Genomic DNA, 21,406 nt, shown 5'->3' on the forward strand with positions numbered 1-21,406 from the left:
ATGGTGTGAAAGCACTTGCAGAGCCTCCTGAGGCATGCAGAGGCAAAATTGAGCACCATACTGCATCACCCAAATTCTGTAACAATGTGGAGGGTTCCAGTATAGCTCTGCAATGTCATGATTGATTGATGGGGGCAGGAGGTTTTGTATAAACACAAACTCACTTAACTTCTTTCACAACATCTCTTCTGTGAAGCGCAAGAAGTATGAATGCCCTGACTTGTGCAGATGCTATATCACTGTAAATGCTGCACGGCCAAGACAGACATCACCAAACTGGCATGAGATATGGCTTGGAAAACGTACCTCAATCCAGGGATGAAAAATGTGCTGTACTCCAAATTATCCCAACTGTTACCCTGAGAAGATTGTACTAGATTAAGACCGTTTTGTCATTCAGAGGAAGACTGTCTGACTCTAGTGCTGCTGTAAGCAAGCAGATCGGATCTGCTGTTCTGGCAAGCTTGCTATCAATTTTTTGTTAACTAACATTACTGTAAAAAGTATTGGGCTAGGTTAGCTGGCTAAAGCTGACATTACTAGATAGCCGTTCCGGCCACAGTCATGAAATGATTCCTACTTCATCGAACTCCACGAAAAGCTGCCTGTGTGGAATAAACTAGCCAGCTGGCGAGCTATAGAGATGTAGGGAGTTTAGGAAGTTAACGTTAGCTAGCTAACGTTAACAGTTAGCTAGCACCCTGCCAAAAGAGGGTCAATCCTCTTCGACCTCACATTTTCATAATCAAAAGACAACTCACCGATTCCTAACATACCGGGGGTTTACATGATGCAAATGAATGCACATCTCTTAATTTAAAAAAATGTTTGAGTCTTTACATAAGTAAATGAAACATACAGATTTAGCTATAGCATAGATTTAGTTCATTTTTCTGTGGCTACACCCCAAACAAAGGATGTTACACATTTCCATGGTAACCTTTGTTACACCCAAATTGCATTCGACACATTCGGACGTTTGGGGGGGGGGGGGGGGGGGGGTTTACAGCGCCACACTGGTGGTCATCTTTAGAAACGCATTGTCAAAAAGCCAGAAAAATCGCTACACTAACCTACAACAGTTGAGATTATTTCACACTTTCCATCCACTGAAACAAGCAACCCAAGTCAAAAGTGCTGCTATAGATCTGAATTCAAGGTTTATTGAATACTTAACCAAATGCTTGGAAGATTACATCACAATATGTATAATTATTTTACAGTTTGTATTTCTCCCATATACTGTATATTTATATATAGATCCCCATTCTTTAGGGGGAAAGTAGAATTCTATAGTTGGAAGGGGGAGGAATGCTTCTTAAAAATATTTAAATGCACTTCAAATAATTACATACATCCTTGCTTTAAAAAAAAAGTGTAGACAGTATTAAACTACAAATGGTAAAGTGGATAGCTATACACCAACATGTTTAGGAGTAATGTTTGGTTTTGCTTCATTCTTTCTCCTGTCTGGTGTATTTTCACTGACAGGCTGATAAAGTACTGGCAAGTTAATACATGAGAGGGCTCTGTTCACACAGACTCAATAGGTGTAAAACAGAACAGGGAAATAGAAAAATAGAACAGTTTAATGGGATAATAAAATCTCATCCTTGTTATATATCATGGGCATTGCCTTGAAGACCTTTACAGGACAATAGATTCATTCTAGAAAATAGCAATTAATTAATCTTTGCACTCAGAACATTGGAACCCTCCAAGACTCAGTTTGGGGAGAAAACATAGGACATTTGAAAAATAACAAGCCCCTCAACAAGCCCCTTTCAACAAGCCCCTCAAGTAAACTGGCATGTAATAATCACTATAAAATTATTTAAAAAATAACAAATGAGTGAAATAGGGAATGTTAAAACGGGCCATAGTGATTCACACAATGTGATTAATGGGGAATGGTGGCAGGGGAACAAGTGCAGCCATAGGGCTTATCCATTAGGACTCACTCTGGAACCCGTGGAGCCCCGAACACAGCAAGCCATTCCCATCAATGCCCATCTCAGAGTGGGACACTCAATACAGGTTGTACTACAATACAAATAACACAGGAGGCCAAAAACCAACCACCAATAACATCAAATAAAGACATTTTACATAACGAAAAGGGACAGTAATAGGGATGAGCCTTGGTATCAGGCCTATCAGTTACAATATTTTTGGATCAGATCAACAAGCGCATCACAATGGGAGACACTGAGGATACTTTACTGTATTATCATTTGCTTATTGACACAGGTTTCCAATGAGCCTCTCTGCCAGTGGACTTTTCAGCATATTCAGTAATTATTCTTTTTTGCTTTAGCATTTGAATATGCATGTTTGTTCAGTCTTATAAACAGAAAGTAATCAAATCAACAAATGGGACAAACAAAATCAGGTACAGGAGATATATATATATACATACATACATACATACATACATACATACATACATACATACATACATACATACATACATACATACATACATACATACATACATACATACATACATACATACATACATACATACATACATACATACATACATACATACATACATACATACATACACACACACACACACACACACAGTGCCTTCAGAAAGTATTCAGACCCCTTGACTTTTTCAACATTTTGTTACATTACAGCCTTATTCTAAAATTGATTTTTTTTTGTTCCATATCAATCTACACACAATACCCCATAATGACAAAGTGAAAACAGGTTAAGGCATTTTTGCATTTATAAAAATAAAATAAAAATTGAGCTCAGGTGCATCCTGTTTCCATTGATCATCCTTGAGAAGTTTCTACGACTTGAGAGTCCACCTGTGGTAAATTCAATTGATTGGACATGATTCAGAAAGGCACACACCTGTCTATATAAAGTCCCAAAGTTGACAGTGCATGTCAGCAAAAACCAAGCCATGAGGTCGAAGGAATTGTCCGTAAAGCTCCGAGACTGGATTGTGTCGAGACACAGATCTGGGGAAGGGTACAAAAACATTTCTGCAGCATTGAAGGTCCCCAAGAACACAGTGGCCTCCATTCTTAAATGAAATAAGTTTGGAACCACCAAGACTCTTTCTAGAGCTGGCCGGCCTGAGCAATCTGGGGAGAAGGGGCTTCGTCAGGGAGGTGACCAAGAACCCGATGGTCACTCTGACAGAGCTCCAGAGTTCTTCTGTGGAGATGAGAGAACCTTCCAGAAGGATAACCATCTCTGTAGCAGTCCACCAATCAGGCCTTTATGGTAGTGGTCAGACGGAAGCGATTTCTCAGTAAAAGGCACATGACAGCCCGTTTAGAGTTTGCCAAAAGGCACCTAAAGACTCTCACACCACGAGAAACAAGATTATCTGGTCTGATGAAACCCAGATTTAACTCTTTGGCCTGAATGACAATTGTCACGTCTGGAGGAAACCTGGTACCATCCCTAAGCATGGTGGTGGCAGCATCTTGCTGTGGAAATGTTTTTCAGAGGCAGGGCCTGGGAGACTAGTCAGGCTCGAGGGAAAGATGAACAGAGCAAAGTCCAGAGAGATCCTTGATGAAAACCTGCTCCAGAGTGCTCAGGACCTCAGACTTGGGCAAATTTCCCCCTTCCAACCGGACAACAACACTTAGCACACAGCCAAGACAACACAGGCATGGCTTCGGGACAAGTCTCTGAATGTCCTTGAGTGGCCTAGCCACAGCCCGGACTTGAACCCAAGCCGACATCTCTGGAGAGAACTGAAAATAGCTGTGCAGCAACGCTCCTCATCCAACCGGACTGAGTTTGAGAGGATCTGCAGAGAAAAATGGGAGAAACTCTCCAAATACAGGTATGCCACGCTTGTAGCTTCATACCAAAGACTCAACAAAGTACTGAGTAAAGGGTCTGAATACTTATGTAAATGTTATTGTTTAAAGAAATATTTTTAATACATTTGCAAAAATTTCTAAAAACCTTTTTGCTGTCATTATGGGGTACTATTGTGTGTCAATGGATGAGGGGGAAAAACGATTTAATCCATTTTAGAATAACGATGTAACATAAAATGTGGAAAAAGTCAAGGGGTCTAAAGACTATCTGAATGCACTGTGTGTGTGTGTGTGTGTGTGTGTGTGTGTGTGTGTGTGTGTGTGTGTGTGTGTGTATGTATGTATGTATGTATGTATGTATGTATGTATGTATGTATGTATGTATGTATGTATGTATGTATGTATGTATGTATGTATGTATGTATGTATGTATGTATGTATGTATATATATATATATAAAATAGCATCAATAAATAATTGTAGTTCATTTTCCATTACATTTGACATTTAACGTCAGAGTGTTGAGAAACAGTTTGTAGAGAGCTCTGTCCCGTCACAGTGCTTTTCTCCCAGCAGGGGCTCTAGAACTTCTAGGGGGAGTCAGTAGGGCACCGGAACTTATCACCAACACTTCAAGCCTTTCCTTTGCAGGAGATGAACAGGAACTGATGACTTTCAAAGCATCTGCCCCTGAGGGTTACAATCTTTGCTTGCATCACTACACACTCCCCTACGTCTGATAGGGGAGCTCCCATACACCTCAGAGTCCCACCAGCCTCCCCGTTCCATCTCCAGACCCTCCTAGGGTGCCGGGGGCTGTGGCTGGCCCATCTCAGGAGCAGCGATGTGGAAGACGGAGCCGATGCGGAGGAAGAAATGGCGTAGGACGGCGCGGAGCTCTGGGATCAGGTCAAACTGCATCATCTCACACAGGTGCGGGTAGTAACAGGAGGCATGAGGCTTGAACTGAAGAGGGGGGAAAATAACATTTAGCGTCGAACAGATATATACTAATTAAGCTTCGAGTGGAGTGTGATGTCAAAGAGTGAATTGTTTGAAATATGGCCAAAGTTGAACGTCAACATTGTTTGTTTAAATACGACTAGGTAAAACACCTGTAGGTGGGATTTGCAAAGGGGAAACATTTGTTAATCAAAGTCAGAATGACCCCTAAAGCTGTATTCTTCCTGTTCGTATCCGATTGATATGCGCACAGAAACTTGTTGGTACTTAAGCTAGTGTCCTTCCTTTTGTTACTCAAATTTAAATTTGAGTAATTTAGCAGTCACTCTTATCCAGAGCACTTACAGGAGAAATTAGGGTTAAGTGCCTTGCTCAAAGGCACAGAGATGTTTCACCTAGTCGTCTTGGGGATACGAACCAGCAACCTTTCGGTTACTGGTCCAACGCTCTTAACTGCAAGGCTACTTGCGGTCCCAAATCAACTTGAATATAATTCAAGAAGTAAGAACAATGCTAAGGTTAACTGATTGGACACCCTATACAGGAAATCTGCACTGAACCCGAGAGTCTAATTCAGAGATCCTTAATGTAGCCGAGGTATCCCAAGGCCCCGGGGGCAGTCCCTGGTCTGCCTGCGCACATCTGATGTCCTCTTTTACATACCCCGGTCATTACACAGACAAACTGTCAAATAATCTGTCTACTTCCTCTATGGAAGTCAAATTCATTGCTTAAGGGGAAAGGAGGCCAATGAAGGGCTGTCCTATAGCTCAATAATCAAACCATTTCCACTATTAGGTTACTCCATTTGGACATCAGGGGAAATGTACAGTCTTCTTTTCATCGCTTTTACGGACTTGGGGTAGATAGTTGAAATGGTGCTTGCAGACAGTCCCTCAAAGTCTTCATAGGGTAATATTACCATTTTAAAAAACAGATCAATCTTGTGGGGCAAATATTTTAGTCCATGTGTATGTAGTGTGTGTAACTTGTGAATAAATGAGTGTGTGCCTTGATGTCGGTCAGTCGAAGAGTCCTGGTGAGCAGCAGGAGGAGCAGGCTTGTCCAGGCCTCTCTGTGGCTCTCAGAGGTGAGGCTGATAAAGTAGGCCAGGGCCTCGCTGCACACGCTGAGGACAGGACACACAGGACCAACATTACCACATATCTCACTGCCAGAGGGGGAACACTCCCACAAACCATTGATGAAGAACCTATTACAGATGGGCCAATCAGGAAGACTAAGGATGACATGATGTAATCACATTTACATTCAAGCTAGTCTTGTTCAAGTAGCACAAGTAACTTTTACGTATTTAACAATAATAATACATGGACTTTATATAGCACTTCTCAAGGACCCAAAGTCGCTTTACAATTGTAAAGAGCTTTCACAACATGATCCCTCCCCCTGTCTTTCCCTCTCCAGGACACTCACAGCAGCAGTCGTGTCTGGATGTCAGGCCAGGAGTCCTGGAGCTGCCGGTCACAGTACATACGGAACAGAATACGCAGGCTACAGGCCAGGCTACTGGTCTCCTGCTTTAGCAGATTGGGCTTCGACTTCCCCTTAAATCCTGAGACAGACAGCCAAACAGACATATGAACGTAGATGGACATACCACAGAGATGTCAAGAGAATCCTGTATCTCACATGACAGATCTGAACACACCAGACACACAGACAGTTGAACGCACCTGCTCTCCAGAGTGCAGTCCTCTGCTCGTTGTTAGAGTTGAAATCTCTGGCGAAGGTGTGTGACTCCAGCAGGCAGTCCAGCAGCTTGAAAAGGTGCTGGGAGGAGAGGTGTCTGTACATGCCTTGCTCCCCCTGCCCAGGGTCCCCTTCCTCTGCAGCCTCCTCCAGAGTATCCCTCTGGGAGAGACATAGCACAGAGTCTTGGTCAATCCTCCAACAACATACAGTACACCCAAAACACCCTACTAAGTTGATGCATAAATGCCCTGATTAAATGTGAATAAGGGTCAAGACTTCAGTTTCGAGCCATTGTAGTTTAGCTCCATTATGACAAACCTGTGCAGCAGCCATATTTTCGGCATCTTCCTTCTTGCTGGTTGCCGGGTAGAAGACAATGTTGTCAATGGTCTGGATCAGCTCCAGCTGCACCACACACTTGATGAGCAGTCCAGCAAACAGCTTCTGGTCTGACACTCCTGCCACAGACACAGAGCACACCGGCATCAGGAAGACAGATAGGAACCCACGAGAGACTGAGGTCAAATGTGGAAAAGTGGAACACGACAAGGAGGATGAGGTACGTATAAAGATAGAAATGTGAATTGAGGTGAGAGGGTCAAAAGGTTTCTGTAATTCGTTGCATACTGGCATGGGGTTTACCCTTCCAGGTCTCATCGCTGGCAGTGGACATTTGGCTCTGACCTCCTCTCTCTGACAGGGCTCGGTCATAGCTGCTCTGGGATTGGGTGTCAAAATCTACATCCTGTAGTATGTTTGTGAGAGAAAACAACTCATGACACGAACAAACGGCAAGATATTTATTTTCAAAAGTCAAATCACTGCCATATACTCATGTATGTCTATAGTCAGGCTCAAAAGCTTTAATTTGACTGTCTGAAGCTTCATAAATATTGTTTGCCCACCATATGTTTCCCATCACCAGCCTCCTCTTCCTGACCAGCTGGTCGCCATGTCAACAGGCTGTAGAGAGGAGAAAAAAAGAATGTACACATCATCAGTCATGTGGTCTATTGGAGGAAGGGTTTCCTGTGTCGATGACTTACCATGGCCTGCTGAAAGATCTGCTCATGACTACATCTGACATCAGACTTGTTCTTGCAATGCAACGCAAATACAAGATCAGCATTTCTTACTATAACAGTGCGTTTTCTGTTTATGTGTGCAAATAAATATTTAAAAACACATTGAGAATTACTGTTGGATGCCTGTTTATGGTGATGGGTTGCAAAAGTGAAAACAGGCCGGCAGCAGAACTCACGCATGTGGGCTGGTGGTCTGGAAGATGTCCAGCATACAGGAGCAGGTGACGTTCCACACTTCTGGGCTAAACTTCTCCCCATTCAGGATGACCAGGTTCTCTAGGCAGTTAGTCCCTGACCGGGCCAACTGCTCATTATCTGGGGTAGTGGAGAGAATAGTGGTGTCATTCACCATTACGTCAAACTCCTGGTAAATGTTTCAAAGAATATTACAGTGAATACAGCTTGAATTGAATTAGTTAAGTGTGTGTGTGAGTCAGCTGCTGTTTCTCCCCTCTCTCTGGTGTGTATGTGTGTGTGAGTCAGCTGCTCTCCCCCCCCCCCCTCTCTGGTATGACTGTATGAGTCAGCTGCTCTCTTTTCCCCCCCTCTCTGGTATGACTGCATGAGTCAGCTGCTCTCTTTTCCCCCTCTCTCTGGTGCGACTGCATGAGTCAGCTGCTCTCTTTTCCCCCTCTCTCTGGTGTGACTGTATGAGTCAGCTGCTCTCTTTTCCCCCTCTCTCTGGTGCGACTGCATGAGTCAGCTGCTCTCTTTTCCCCCTCTCTCTGGTGCGACTGCATGAGTCAGCTGCTCTCTTTTCCCCCTCTCTCTGGTGCGACTGTATGAGTCAGCTGCTCTCTTTTCCCCCTCTCTCTGGTGCGACTGCATGAGTCAGCTGCTCTCTTTTCCCCCTCTCTCTGGTGTGACTGTATGAGTCAGCTGCTCTCTTTTCCCCCTCTCTCTGGTGCGACTGCATGAGTCAGCTGCTCTCTTTTCCCCCTCTCTCTGGTGTGACTGTATGAGTCAGCTGCTCTCTTTTCCCCCTCTCTCTGGTGCGACTGCATGAGTCAGCTGCTCTCTTTTCCCCCTCTCTCTGGTGACTGTATGAGTCAGCTGCTCTCTTCCCCCTCTCTGGTATGACTGCATGAGTCAGCTGCTCTCTTTTCCCCCTCTCTCTGGTGTGACTGTATGAGTCAGCTGCTCTCTTTTCCCCCTCTCTCTGGTGCGACTGCATGAGTCAGCTGCTCTCTTTTTCCCCCTCTCTCTGGTGTGACTGTATGAGTCAGCTGCTCTCTTTTCCCCCCTCTCTCTGGTGCGACTGCATGAGTCAGCTGCTCTCTTTTCCCCCCCTCTCTGGTGTGACTGCATGAGTCAGCTGCTCTCTTTTCCCCCTCTGTCTAGTGTGACTGTATGAGTCAGCTGCTGTTTCTCCCCTCTCTCTGGTGTGTATGTGTGTGTGAGTCAGCTGCTCTCTTTCCCCCCTCTCTCTGGTGTGTATGTGTGTGTGAGTCAGCTGCTCTCTTTTCCCCCTCTCTCTGGTGTGTGTGTCTGTGTGAGTCAGCTGCTCTCTTTTCCCCCCTCTCTCTGGTGTGTGTGTGTGTGTGTGTGAGTCAGCTGCTCTCTTTTCCCCCCTCTCTCTGGTGTGTGTCTGTGTGAGTCAGCTGCTGTATTTTCCCCCCTCTCTCTGGTGTGTGTGTCTGTATGAGTCAGCTGCTCTATTTTCCCCCCTCTCTCTGGTGTGTGTGTTTGTGTGAGTCAGCTGCTCTCTTTTCCCCCCTCTCTCTGGTGTGTGTGTCTGTGTGAGTCAGCTGCTCTCTTTTCCCCCCTCTCTCTGGTGTGTGTGTCTGTGTGAGTCAGCTGCTGTATTTTCCCCCCTCTCTCTGTGGGGAGTATAGGACCCACCTTGTCTGACACACCACTGCAGCTGAGTGAAGATGTCAGCCAGCAGGACCTCACTGAGAGGCTCATAGAACTGGGTGAAGACGTCACAGATGGCGTACAGGGCGTGGTTACAGGTCGTGGTCATCCACTCGTGCTTCTACGATAAATCACAAGACACAAAATACACACAGACGAGCAACACAACAAATCACGAGGTTGAGTGAGTGACTGGTGCAAAAGCCAGTGTTAATGACAGAAATGCCTACTCAAGACAGTCATACAGTGGAACCAATGACAATCCCTACAGCCCCTCACCTCCGTCTGTTGCTCAGGGAGCTTCATATTGTCAAAGATGCGGAAGACGATGCGGAAAAGGTCATGCCACCAGTGCTTTTCAAATGTGTGTCCATAGCTCTTCATAATCTCAAACATCACAGTCAGACCCCTGTGACAGAAAGACACACACGTCAAGCGTACATGAATACCTATTGGGCTCAAAGCATTACATTTGTGGTGCCTCTACACATGTAGGGTGAGCTACGGGTCAGATTCCTTACCTCGTCCTGATGTCCAGCTTGCAGCGGTTGATGATGCAGGACAGCTCAAAGAGGATGGGGAACCAGCCTCTCACCCACACCCGGTCCCCTGGGGCCACGTTCATGTCATCACTGGTGTACTCCCGCAGAGCCTGGGGACAGACAGGGAAGACCCATTAGAGGAACATTATCATGATGGACTGGCACCATCATGTACTTAACCATGATGCAAATAAAGAATCCACTCCAAAATGCTGTTCGGTTGCAGGCTTGATTAGAAAGCACTTTAGTACTTTGTGATCTAGGTTTGGGATGTGCTTTGGAATTCTGTGGGATGCCTACCTGCGGCCGATCAGCCACATATTTAGCACAGTGGCGTATGAGCCGGATGGCCTCCATACTGGTGTCAGGGAAGGCAGCGTTGCACACAAACTCAGACAGACACTTCACTGCATCCTGGAAGGAGTCTATGGCTGCTGCAAAGTGCTGCTGAAACGTGATCACTGGAGAAGAGAAAGGAGAATTACTACACAGCAGTCCATTTCTCTACCGAGCTGGCCATGCCCTTTGAGACAACACGATGGTTGAGCCCCAGTCCTAACGTGTCGGTACTCACTGACTATGTGGCCAGTAGTCTGGAAGGCCAGCTCCACAATGTTTTCGTCGTGATCCGAGGCGGCCTGGTGGAACACAGAGAAGATATTCTTCCAGCCGGAGCGGATGTTGGCTGCCTGGGAGTTGACCATCTGGGCCACACAGCGGATCACCATGTCCCTGATAGTGGGAGATCTGTGGAGGAAAGAAAGAGTGGGATAAAGAGTCAAGCATTTGTGGCGAGTGTGTAGGCTGGATTTGGTTCTGTGCTGGCAGGGTTTTTCCACATCATATCCCCTAGATTGTTCCACCTCTGCCTCTCCTCCTTCTACTATCTCCCTTCCCCCTCTTTCCCCTGGTCCAGTCTCTCTTTACCTGTTCTTCTTCACGATGTGTTCAAATGGCCGCAGGAAGTCCTTCTGGAAGCGGAAGTTAGCCAGCTCTCCTTTCTCCAGGAACTTCATGGACAGCTGCCTCAGAGAGTCCACGGCAAAGATGGCCACGTCCTCATTGGGGTTGCAGCCCACCTGGTGGAGGAGCAGACACATAGACATAGATCCACAGTCGGTACATAGCAGGGCACAATACTTTTTGTTTTTGCAACCATTTTGACTTGGCTGTGAAAGTAAAAACGTACTTGTCACATCAGTGTGAGCTGAACATTCATTGCATGGTCACCTCAGTCAAGTTCCAAAATGTCCTATTTTTTGGGGTGTCGAAAACCAGTATAGTGCATTCTCCTCATGATTCCTGTAATGAAAGTGTCTGCCCTGCCCCTGGGCCCGTTTCCCTGGGGCCTGCTGCTGTGATGAGCGAGCCACTCTCTCTCCCTCTCCCCCAATGTGGGCTCCAGGATAGAGAAAAAAGGCTTCCGATTGTAGAACTTTTCAAAATTCAACTGCAGGAAAATACATAGCTTTGGAGGTAACTACTGTTGTTCTCAACTTTCTGTGGATATCATTTGTATTCGTCATCTCTTGAATAGAGTTCAACAGCAACTATTTTACAACCAAGATATTTTGATTTGGCTTTAAGTTACGAAGTGCGTGTGGGCCAATGCGAGTGCATAAGGTAGCAAGCTACAACTGCAAAAGCTTTTTAGGACATTCATTTGGACTTGGACTAATACATGACTACTAGCAGTAGGTATTATATTTAGTGTCCCTGATCTAGATAATGTGCTTTGAGTTTTCACTTCCTCATGTGGTGAATTAGAATATGATATTAGTGCACATAAAGATTAATCTCTATTGATCAACAACATTCTGGAAATTCTGGAGGCCTATTTTAACAGTAAAATAAAACAATAGCCTATTGTCAACCCACAATTCATGACAGTCACTGGATTAGGTTGCACATCAAAATATCTTGAATCATTCATTCCTGCTTGGACATGTTAGATGAAACAACTTATTTTTTGAATAGCCTACCATCTCAGTAGTCTATTACACAGTCCAAAGCACCGTGAATTACGTTATAAGGTGATTTACAAAAATGTATGTTGTGTAACGCTGCAGAAAAAAATAAATGGTGTGACCAGACCAAATCATTGGCTGGTGCCACCAACTGAAAAAGATAGTAGCACCATTACAGCCAGTGGAAAATGTTAGTCTGGAGCCCTTGATAGACTAAGTCTCTGCATAATCAGGTTAGATTAATGGATTTAGACGACTGCTGAACTAACAATTCTCAATGGACAATCTCAATTGAAAGTGTTTCTTAGTCCAGGAATATGCTTAATCTGGTTCCAGGACATCTTCCTTACTGAAGATAGGAGCTCACCTTGTTGAAGTGGTCTCCGATGACCTGCCAGATGCGTGACCACTGCAGGCGGATGCGGTTCATGTTGTAGTAGGAGATCTCTACTATCTTCTGCAGACTGAACATCCTCGGCTGGTGAGCAGAGGCCAGTTCATCCATGGAGACAGCACACAACCACCGCACAAAGTCCACTAGGAAAAGGACACAGGACAACATCAGAAATACACACACACACACACACACACACACACACACACACACACACACACACACACACACACACACACACACACACACACACACACACACACACACACACACACACACCCAAACATACAGATCCACTTACCAACTGCATTTCCATCCAGCCTTGTGGAACCAGTGAAGATCCTGCAAACAAATACAGGCCAGATTTACAAGACATGTACTTCCAGAAAGCACCATCCAGATACAGTCACATAGACATACATGATTAAGAACAGATGTCTGCAGCCATGGATGTACGTTGAACGTGTATCTCTCACCTGTCTACAGCCACCACCACGCTCTGAGAGCTGGTCTCTCCCACGGACTCCTGGATATGAGCCATCTGCCTCCTGTCTGGACCTCCCACCAGGGTCCCTGCAATAGGAAACCCATTTCAGACACACCATTTAACATATTATGCCATTTCGCCAACACTTTAATCCAAAGTGACTTACAGTCAAGCGTGCATATATTTTACACACGGGTCGTCCCAGGAATCGAACCCACTATACTGTCATTGCAAGCTCCATGCTCAAACCAACTAAGCTACAGAAGATAGGGTGTCCAATCAAAAATGCATCTTTGACCAATGGGTAAAATGATTGTTGGGTAGATAATCCTCTAAGAAAACCAAACCTCACGTCTCCATCATAATCCGTTCAAAAGTTATTGGAGTTTTTAACCCTTGTAGGATGGACAGAATTAGGGTGACTAAATAAATGGAGGCCAGAGAATATAAATTGGTCAAAAATCACTCAAATTGCATCGCACCAGCTAGGATGGAATCTGTGCAAGAATTAAGGCCACTGGCTGACTGGCTGGCTCACTTTCGTCATCTCTATTCTCGAATCCGCAGGATATAAAACAATATAGAGGTAAGAAGGATATCGATTTTGAGACACGAAATATAGCATTTTCATATTTTAGTAGATACACTTAATTTTCATTTGATATTCCAATTCTTTAAAAAGTTCTCCTTTAATGATATGTTAGAGAAAGACCCCACTGAATGATTTAGAACATTAATATTCATACTTGTCTTGGTAAAATGTATTTCTATAAGATAAGTAAGTCAAATTTCACGCACTCTGGGCAGAGTTGGTGGACACCCTTTAGAGAACCACATCTTCACACACACACCATTTACACATCAACTGTCCCTGATTTTCAAAGCCCTGTGTGACCTACCCAGTCCCAGGGGCATGAACTCCTCTCCCCCGATTGGGAAACCCTTGATGCCAGCCTGACTGTCCCGGACCACTCCAGAGATGTAGCGTGTCTTCACCCCTGTGCCAATCAGCTGGGCCAACTCCAGCTGGCTGATACACCGCAGGATCTGCACAGAGAAACACAGGCCAAGGGTTAGAGGTCAGACTCCATGTTCTGTTCATGACGTCTCTACAAAGTCAAGTGCTATGCTCTCTTTCCACTGGATTTGTTTGCATAGAGACAGACTGATAGATGGGTTGGATTTCTGACTCGCAGAAGAGGAGATGAGAGGCAGGCTTGGGAAAGCCAGGTTGGCTACATGGGAGAAGCCCTGACCTACCTCGTGCCAAGAGTTGCCCAGGTAGTTTCCATCTGTGTGGGCCACAGTGATAAGGGTCTTGATGGTGTCGATGTTCTTCTGCTTCATCTCAGTGATGCTGGAACTGGCTGTGAGCAGGGTGAACCGAGCCAAGGCTTGGACATACGCATCCCTCTCCAACTGCACAGCGCCGCGAAGACAGACAGGCGAGTCATTCAAAGAAACAGACAAAACAGGCTAGGAGTTTCAATTTCATGTTGAGCATAGAGCCATGTTTGATGGAGGGGGTGGTTTAACAAAATGAATCATAGTCCACAGATAGTAAAGGTGTTAGGATGATACATTGAATTATTTTGCTGTGGCCTCTGACCAGCATACTGAAGATACAGGTAATCCTGATGGCACAGCGGATCCCCTCCAGACACAGAGAGGCCACCTCCTGGTCATCACAGTCCTGCAGCCCCACGCTGAAGGCTGCCAAGAGAGGGGTCCACGCCAACTGCAACACACACGCAGAGCATTGGTCATACAGCCACCTTCTTGCACACATTCACAAGCATTACCCATCCCAGCCACTGCAGATGGTGGTGCAGTGGTCCTAATGAGGTGATACTATAATAGCATATGCCATTTAGTCCACTCTTTTATCCAGAGAACCTTGCAGTCATGCGTGCATACATTTTACTTATGGGTGGTCCCGGAAATCGAACCCACTATCCGGGTGTTGCAAGCACCATGCTCTACCAACTGAGCTACTGAGTACATGGTCATTGCGAGGGTGGCTCTGCAGTACCTTAAACATGGGCCGGACGTGTTCCAGGTGGGTGGCGCTGAAGAAGGGAGCCTGGGCGTGGCTCACAGCCTCCATCAGGGCCTTGGCTGTCTTGGCCATCTGTTCCATCTCCACGTTATACAGCAGACGACGCTGCTTCTCAGTGGCTACACCTGAAAAGAAAGAGAGTGCCTAGATTATCACATGACCAACACACTCTTCACGGTAACTTGTAGGCTTTACAATTCCCACTAAGCTGGGTGATGTAGGGGTTCAGTTGATGCATAATACATACAGTTTTAGATCATCTGTCACAGAGCCATATATTTAGAGTGTTAGGACATTGATGTTTCTGAATCCTGATGCATTTACATGACACTACCACATTCTACGGCAGACATGTAGGCTCACCACTCAAATGAATAATACTTAACTTGTAAAGGGCATTTCCCACGCTCAATGATAATAACATTGGGAATATTTAAGCAATGCTTCATTAGTGAACGCCTAAGAGTGAGAACAATATTGCCAATTCTAAAAGTTGTCCCTACTCTAAATATATCTGTCTCTGGCTTGTTATACCCCTGTTATCTCGACTTACTGTGCTTGCTCGTCTTGGGTGTGATCGTGTGCTCCTTCCGGTCCTTCATGGCGATCTTCTTGCCAGCGATCTCATCGTATATGGAGGACAGGTACTCCTCAGGCAGGTCCTTACTGTCGTTGATACCACGGTTCATTTTGATGTACTGCTCCTTGGTCATTTTGTTCTTCACCTGTACAGGTCAAATAACGGCGGGGAACAACAGTGAATACAAAATAACTGGACGTGGGTGTATGGATAGATGAACAGGCTCAATAAACCGATTGGTTGGTGTTCTGACCTGTGGACTGTGCAGGTCGGTGGTGAGCATGATGATGGAGTAGGCCAAGACGTAGGCCGTGTCTGCACTGGCAAACTCAGTCTGTCTGCAGGGGCAAGAGTTTAAGGCCAGTTGAGGTAACAAGGTGGTGCATCAGTAAACCACTGGGCATTACATAATGAATATTCAAAGAGGCTACACGTCCACGTAGTATCTATAATTAAGGATGTTCTCGATGACATGTTTCCAGAGCATGTATGCAAACTCAACTCCTCCCCCTGCTGGTAGCAAACAGTCACTGACATGTCTCCCTTACCCCTGGTTACACTCCAGATATCGGGCAGCGAACTTCTCCATGAGCCTGTCAATTTTCTGGGCCTCTCCGGGGAGCCGGAAGCCCTCCAGGAAAGCCCTCAGAGCAGAGACAAAGTCCCGGCCACAGAAGTCCAGCTGGTCCACGTAGCTGTACATCACCTCCTTGTTGAAACGCACATTCTCCCCCAGGTACTCCCCCACCTGGGTCTAGAGAGAAGAGAAAGGAGAAATGGTGAAGAGCTGTGCCAGAGATAGGAAGCTCTAACAAACCCTTTGAGCTATGTATTTTATATAAATATAACCATGTAACGTAGAACCTATTCTAATTTACAATGACAACCTGGCATCTACAGCGAAGACCTGGCATCTACAGCAAAGACCTGGCATCTACAGCAAAGACCTGGCATCTACAGCAAAGACCTGGCATCTACAGCAAAGACCTGGCATCTACAGCAAAGACCTGGCATCTACAGCAAAGACCTGGCATCTACAGCAAAGACCTGGCATCTACAGCAAAGACCTGGCATCTACAGCAAAGACCTGGCATCTACAGCAAAGACCTGGCATCTACAGCAAAGACCTGGCATCTACAGCAAAGACCTGGCATCTACAGCAAAGACCTGGCATCTACAGCAAAGACCTGGCATCTACAGCAAAGACCTGGCATCTACAGCAAAGACCTGGCATCTACAGCAAAGACCTGGCATCTACAGCAAAGACCTGGCATCTACAGCAAAGACCTGGCATCTACAGCAAAGACCTGGCATCTACAGCAAAGACCTGGCATCTACAGCAAAGACCTGGCATCTACAACAAAGACCTGGCATCTACAACAAAGACCTGGCATCTACAACAAAGACCTGGCATCTACAACAAAGACCTGGCATCTACAACAAAGACCTGGCATCTACAACAAAGACCTGGCATCTACAACAAAGACCTGGCATCTACAACAAAGACCTGGCATCTACAACAAAGACCTGGCATCTACAACAAAGACCTGGCATCTACAACAAAGACCTGGCATCTACAACAAAGACCTGGCATCTACAACAAAGACCTGGCATCTACAACAAAGACCTGGCATCTACAACAAAGACCTGGCATCTACAACAAAGACCTGGCATCTACAACAAAGACCTGGACCTGGCATCTACAACAAAGACCTGGCATCTACAACAAAGACCTGGCATCTACAACAAAGACCTGGCATCTACAACAAAGACCTGGCATCTACAACAAAGACCTGGCATCTACAACAAAGACCTGGCATCTACAACAAAGACCTGGCATCTACAACAAAGACCTGGCATCTACAACAAAGACCTGGCATCTACAACAAAGACCTGGCATCTACAACAAAGACCTGGCATCTACAACAAAGACCTGGCATCTACAACAAAGACCTGGCATCTACAACAAAGACCTGGCATCTACAACAAAGACCTGGCATCTACAACAAAGACCTGGCATCTACAACAAAGACCTGGCATCTACAACAAAGACCTGGCATCTACAACAAAGACCTGGCATCTACAACAAAGACCTGGCATCTACAACAAAGACCTGGCATCTACAACAAAGACCTGGCATCTACAACAAAGACCTGGCATCTACAACAAAGACCTGGCATCTACAACAAAGACCTGGCATCTACAACAAAGACCTGGCATCTACAACAAAGACCTGGCATCTACAACAAAGACCTGGCATCTACAACAAAGACCTGGCATCTACAACAAAGACCTGGCATCTACAACAAAGACCTCTACAACAAAGACCTGGCATCTACAACAAAGACCTGGCATCTACAACAAAGACCTGGCATCTACAACAAAGACCTGGCATCTACAACAAAGACCTGGCATCTACAACAAAGACCTGGCATCTACAACAAAGACCTGGCATCTACAACAAAGACCTGGCATCTACAACAAAGACCTGGCATCTACAACAAAGACCTGGCATCTACAACAAAGACCTGGCATCTACAACAAAGACCTGGCATCTACAACAAAGACCTGGCATCTACAACAAAGACCTGGCATCTACAACAAAGACCTGGCATCTACAACAAAGACCTGGCATCTACAACAAAGACCTGGCATCTACAACAAAGACCTGGCATCTACAACAAAGACCTGGCATCTACAACAAAGACCTGGCATCTACAACAAAGACCTGGCATCTACAACAAAGACCTGGCATCTACAACAAAAAGAACAAAGACCTGGCATCTACAACAAAGACCTGGCATCTACAACAAAGACCTGGCATCTACAACAAAGACCTGGCATCTACAACAAAGACCTGGCATCTACAACAAAGACCTGACCTGGCATCTACAACAAAGACCTGGCATCTACAACAAAGACCTGGCATCTACAACAAAGACCTGGCATCTACAACAAAGACCTGGCATCTACAACAAAGACCTGGCATCTACAACAAAGACCTGGCATCTACAACAAAGACCTGGCATCTACAACAAAGACCTGGCATCTACAACAAAGACCTGGCATCTACAACAAAGACCTGGCATCTACAACAAAGACCTGGCATCTACAACAAAGACCTGGCATCTACAACAAAGACTACAACAAAGACCTGGCATCTACAACAAAGACCTGGCATCTACAACAAAGACCTGGCATCTACAACAAAGACCTGGCATCTACAACAAAGACCTGGCATCTACAACAAAGACCTGGCATCTACAACAAAGACCTGGCATCTACAACAAAGACCTGGCATCTACAACAAAGACCTGGCATCTACAACAAAGACCTGGCATCTACAACAAAGACCTGGCATCTACAACAAAGACCTGGCATCTACAACAAAGACCTGGCATCTACAACAAAGACCTGGCATCTACAACAAAGACCTGGCATCTACAACAAAGACCTGGCATCTACAACAAAGACCTGGCATCTACAACAAAGACCTGGCATCTACAACAAAGACCTGGCATCTACAACAAAGACCTGGCATCTACAACAAAGACCTGGCATCTACAACAAAGACCTGGCATCTACAACAAAGACCTGGCATCTACAACAAAGACCTGGCATCTACAACAAAGACCTGGCATCTACAACAAAGACCTGGCATCTACAACAAAGACCTGGCATCTACAACAAAGACCTGGCATCTACAACAAAGACCTGGCATCTACAACAAAGACCTGGCATCTACAACAAAGACCTGGCATCTACAACAAAGACCTGGCATCTACAACAAAGACCTGGCATCTACAACAAAGACCTGGCATCTACAACAAAGACCTGGCATCTACAACAAAGACCTGGCATCTACAACAAAGATCTGGCATCTACAACAAAGATCTGGCATCTACAACAAAGACCTGGCATCTACAACAAAGACCTAGACCTGGCATCTACAATGACAACCTTTTCTAGTACAAACTCGAGTCCCAACACATCACAATAACTTTCTGTTGTTGCATACTCTCTAGAGAGGCTACTAAATCAAACTCCTTCATATTTGTACAGTGATACAAGGTTGTGATGAGGTGCTCACTGTGTCCAGGCGCTCCTCTTGGTGTAGAAACTGGGCAATGTCCTCTGCTGTGTTTCCCAGCATGCCTTGGTCTTGTAAGAACTGGACACCTCGCTTGGGCTTTTTGTTGAAACTTGAGAGAAGGAGACAAATAATCTATGGCTACTACAGATATACTGTATAACTAGATAGGCAGTGTTCATTTTGGCAGCCATTTTAGATTTAGTCTAATAGTACCTTTTAGTCTTAGTCATATGTTAGTAATTTCATCCTTAGTTTTAGTTATATCAGTCGACTAGTCAGTCATTTTAGTCACATTAGTCAGTGTATTTTTCCCCATGAAATAGTTAATATTTAACTTCCATCATATCCACATTCAACAAGGCCTACTATCATTCATATAGCTGGCACACTGCTATTGTAGTAGATTGTAACCAATACCAGACATGATTTAACATATGGACAACAAAGCCATGGCTACAGATTAAACAATTTAGGCATACAGCGCTTTTCCCCCCAATCATAACCTTGCAATGAGGGTAAATAACAATGATTCCCTTAAAAATGGGAGAATATACACTTTCCAATAATGTCAGAATTTTTTATGTGATACTGATATTCAGCAAATAGCACTAGCATTTCAAAACGGGGGTAAATACTGCACTGGCACTTGCCGACGGCGAGTGTGGCAAAACAGATGAAAAACAGCACAGACGGAAAAATAGAGTTTATGTGATCAAAGCAAAAATAGCCTATGTGAAAGTAAGAGAGTAAATATAATTGTTTCTAGTTGAGGTAGATTACAATTGAAGTGTCCATGCTGTGCATCAACTTCAAAAGAGCGAGTGATTGAAGTGACCGCCCGGGAGCTGTGTGGGAGTCAGGCAGATCAGTTCAATAAGCCCGCGCAACTTAAACACGTTAAATCTGCCAATAAGAGGATTGCATTAAATATTCCTCATATAATTGGACAAAACAGATGAAAAGGAGCTTCATGTCCAATTGAACTTGCATTAGTCTCATGTGGAATTCTCGTCTAGTCACATTTTCACAGTGGTATGAAGTACTTAAGTAAAAATACTTTAAAGTACTACTTAAGTAGTTTTATGGGGGAACTGTACTTTACCAATAATATATTTGACAACTTTTATCTTCACTACATTCCTAAAGAAAATAATGTACTTTTTACTCCACACATTTTCCCAGACACCCAAAAGTACTCTACATTTTGAATGCTTATCAGGACAGGAAAATGATCTAATTCACACACTTATCAAGAGAACATCCCCGGTCATCCATGCTGCCTTCTGATCTGGCACTCACTAAAAACACGTTTTGTTTGTAAATTATGTCTGAATGTTGGAGCGTGCCCTGGCTGTCCGTAAATAAATTAAAACTAGAAAAATGTGGCCGTCTGCTTTGCTTAATATAAGCAAATAAAAATGATGTATACTTGTACTTTTACTTTTGAGCTCAGTTGGTAGAGCATTGCGCTTGTAACGCCAGGGTAGTGGGTTCGATCCCCGGGACCACCCATACGTAGAATGTATGCACACATGACTGTAAGTCGCTTTGGATAAAAGCGTCTGCTAAATGGCATATATTATTATATATTATAAATACTTTTACTCAAGTTGTTTTTTACCGGGTGATTTTCACTTTTACTTGAGTCATTTTCGATTAAGGTATCTTTACACAACTACATTTTTGTCACCTGAAATGAAAACTCATTTGTGACAGTTTTTTTCATGGCATCTCGTCTCAGTATCATCATTAGCTTTAGTCAGGAAAAATAGGGGGTTGACGAATATTTTTCGTCAGTTATTGTTGACGAAATTAACACTACCTCCCAGACTGATACTGTATATAGACAGAGTAAAACAA

General features: G+C 44.6%; 1 protein-coding gene across 3 annotated transcripts in view; it reads right to left on the bottom strand.

Moving 5' to 3' along the window:
* Positions 1–4,141: 4,141 nt before the first annotated feature.
* The window catches only part of LOC124031925 (brefeldin A-inhibited guanine nucleotide-exchange protein 2-like), a 43,282-nt gene continuing 26,017 nt past the window's right edge, over positions 4,142–21,406 (bottom strand). For 2 of the 3 annotated variants that reach the window (XM_046343737.1, XM_046343739.1), the window contains exons 15-39: positions 19,544–19,655; positions 16,002–16,207; positions 15,707–15,791; positions 15,427–15,598; positions 14,847–14,998; positions 14,424–14,552; positions 14,075–14,233; positions 13,714–13,861; positions 12,804–12,900; positions 12,629–12,669; positions 12,301–12,470; positions 10,894–11,045; positions 10,541–10,713; positions 10,267–10,427; positions 9,946–10,076; positions 9,704–9,833; positions 9,410–9,545; positions 7,744–7,882; positions 7,388–7,445; positions 7,110–7,227; positions 6,801–6,940; positions 6,464–6,641; positions 6,204–6,342; positions 5,778–5,895; positions 4,142–4,769 (exon numbers count right to left, since the gene is read on the bottom strand). In XM_046343737.1, coding sequence (XP_046199693.1) covers positions 4,605–4,769; positions 5,778–5,895; positions 6,204–6,342; positions 6,464–6,641; positions 6,801–6,940; positions 7,110–7,227; positions 7,388–7,445; positions 7,744–7,882; positions 9,410–9,545; positions 9,704–9,833; positions 9,946–10,076; positions 10,267–10,427; positions 10,541–10,713; positions 10,894–11,045; positions 12,301–12,470; positions 12,629–12,669; positions 12,804–12,900; positions 13,714–13,861; positions 14,075–14,233; positions 14,424–14,552; positions 14,847–14,998; positions 15,427–15,598; positions 15,707–15,791; positions 16,002–16,207; positions 19,544–19,655 — 3,409 coding nt within the window. In that variant the 3' untranslated portion in view covers positions 4,142–4,604. The remainder of the gene's footprint in view (positions 4,770–5,777; positions 5,896–6,203; positions 6,343–6,463; positions 6,642–6,800; positions 6,941–7,109; positions 7,228–7,387; positions 7,446–7,743; positions 7,883–9,409; positions 9,546–9,703; positions 9,834–9,945; positions 10,077–10,266; positions 10,428–10,540; positions 10,714–10,893; positions 11,046–12,300; positions 12,471–12,628; positions 12,670–12,803; positions 12,901–13,713; positions 13,862–14,074; positions 14,234–14,423; positions 14,553–14,846; positions 14,999–15,426; positions 15,599–15,706; positions 15,792–16,001; positions 16,208–19,543; positions 19,656–21,406) is intronic. The other variant, XM_046343738.1, reaches the window with a different exon arrangement.

Source organism: Oncorhynchus gorbuscha, linkage group LG03 (genome assembly GCF_021184085.1).
Source record: "Oncorhynchus gorbuscha isolate QuinsamMale2020 ecotype Even-year linkage group LG03, OgorEven_v1.0, whole genome shotgun sequence".
Classification (NCBI taxonomy): Eukaryota; Metazoa; Chordata; class Actinopteri; order Salmoniformes; family Salmonidae; genus Oncorhynchus; species Oncorhynchus gorbuscha.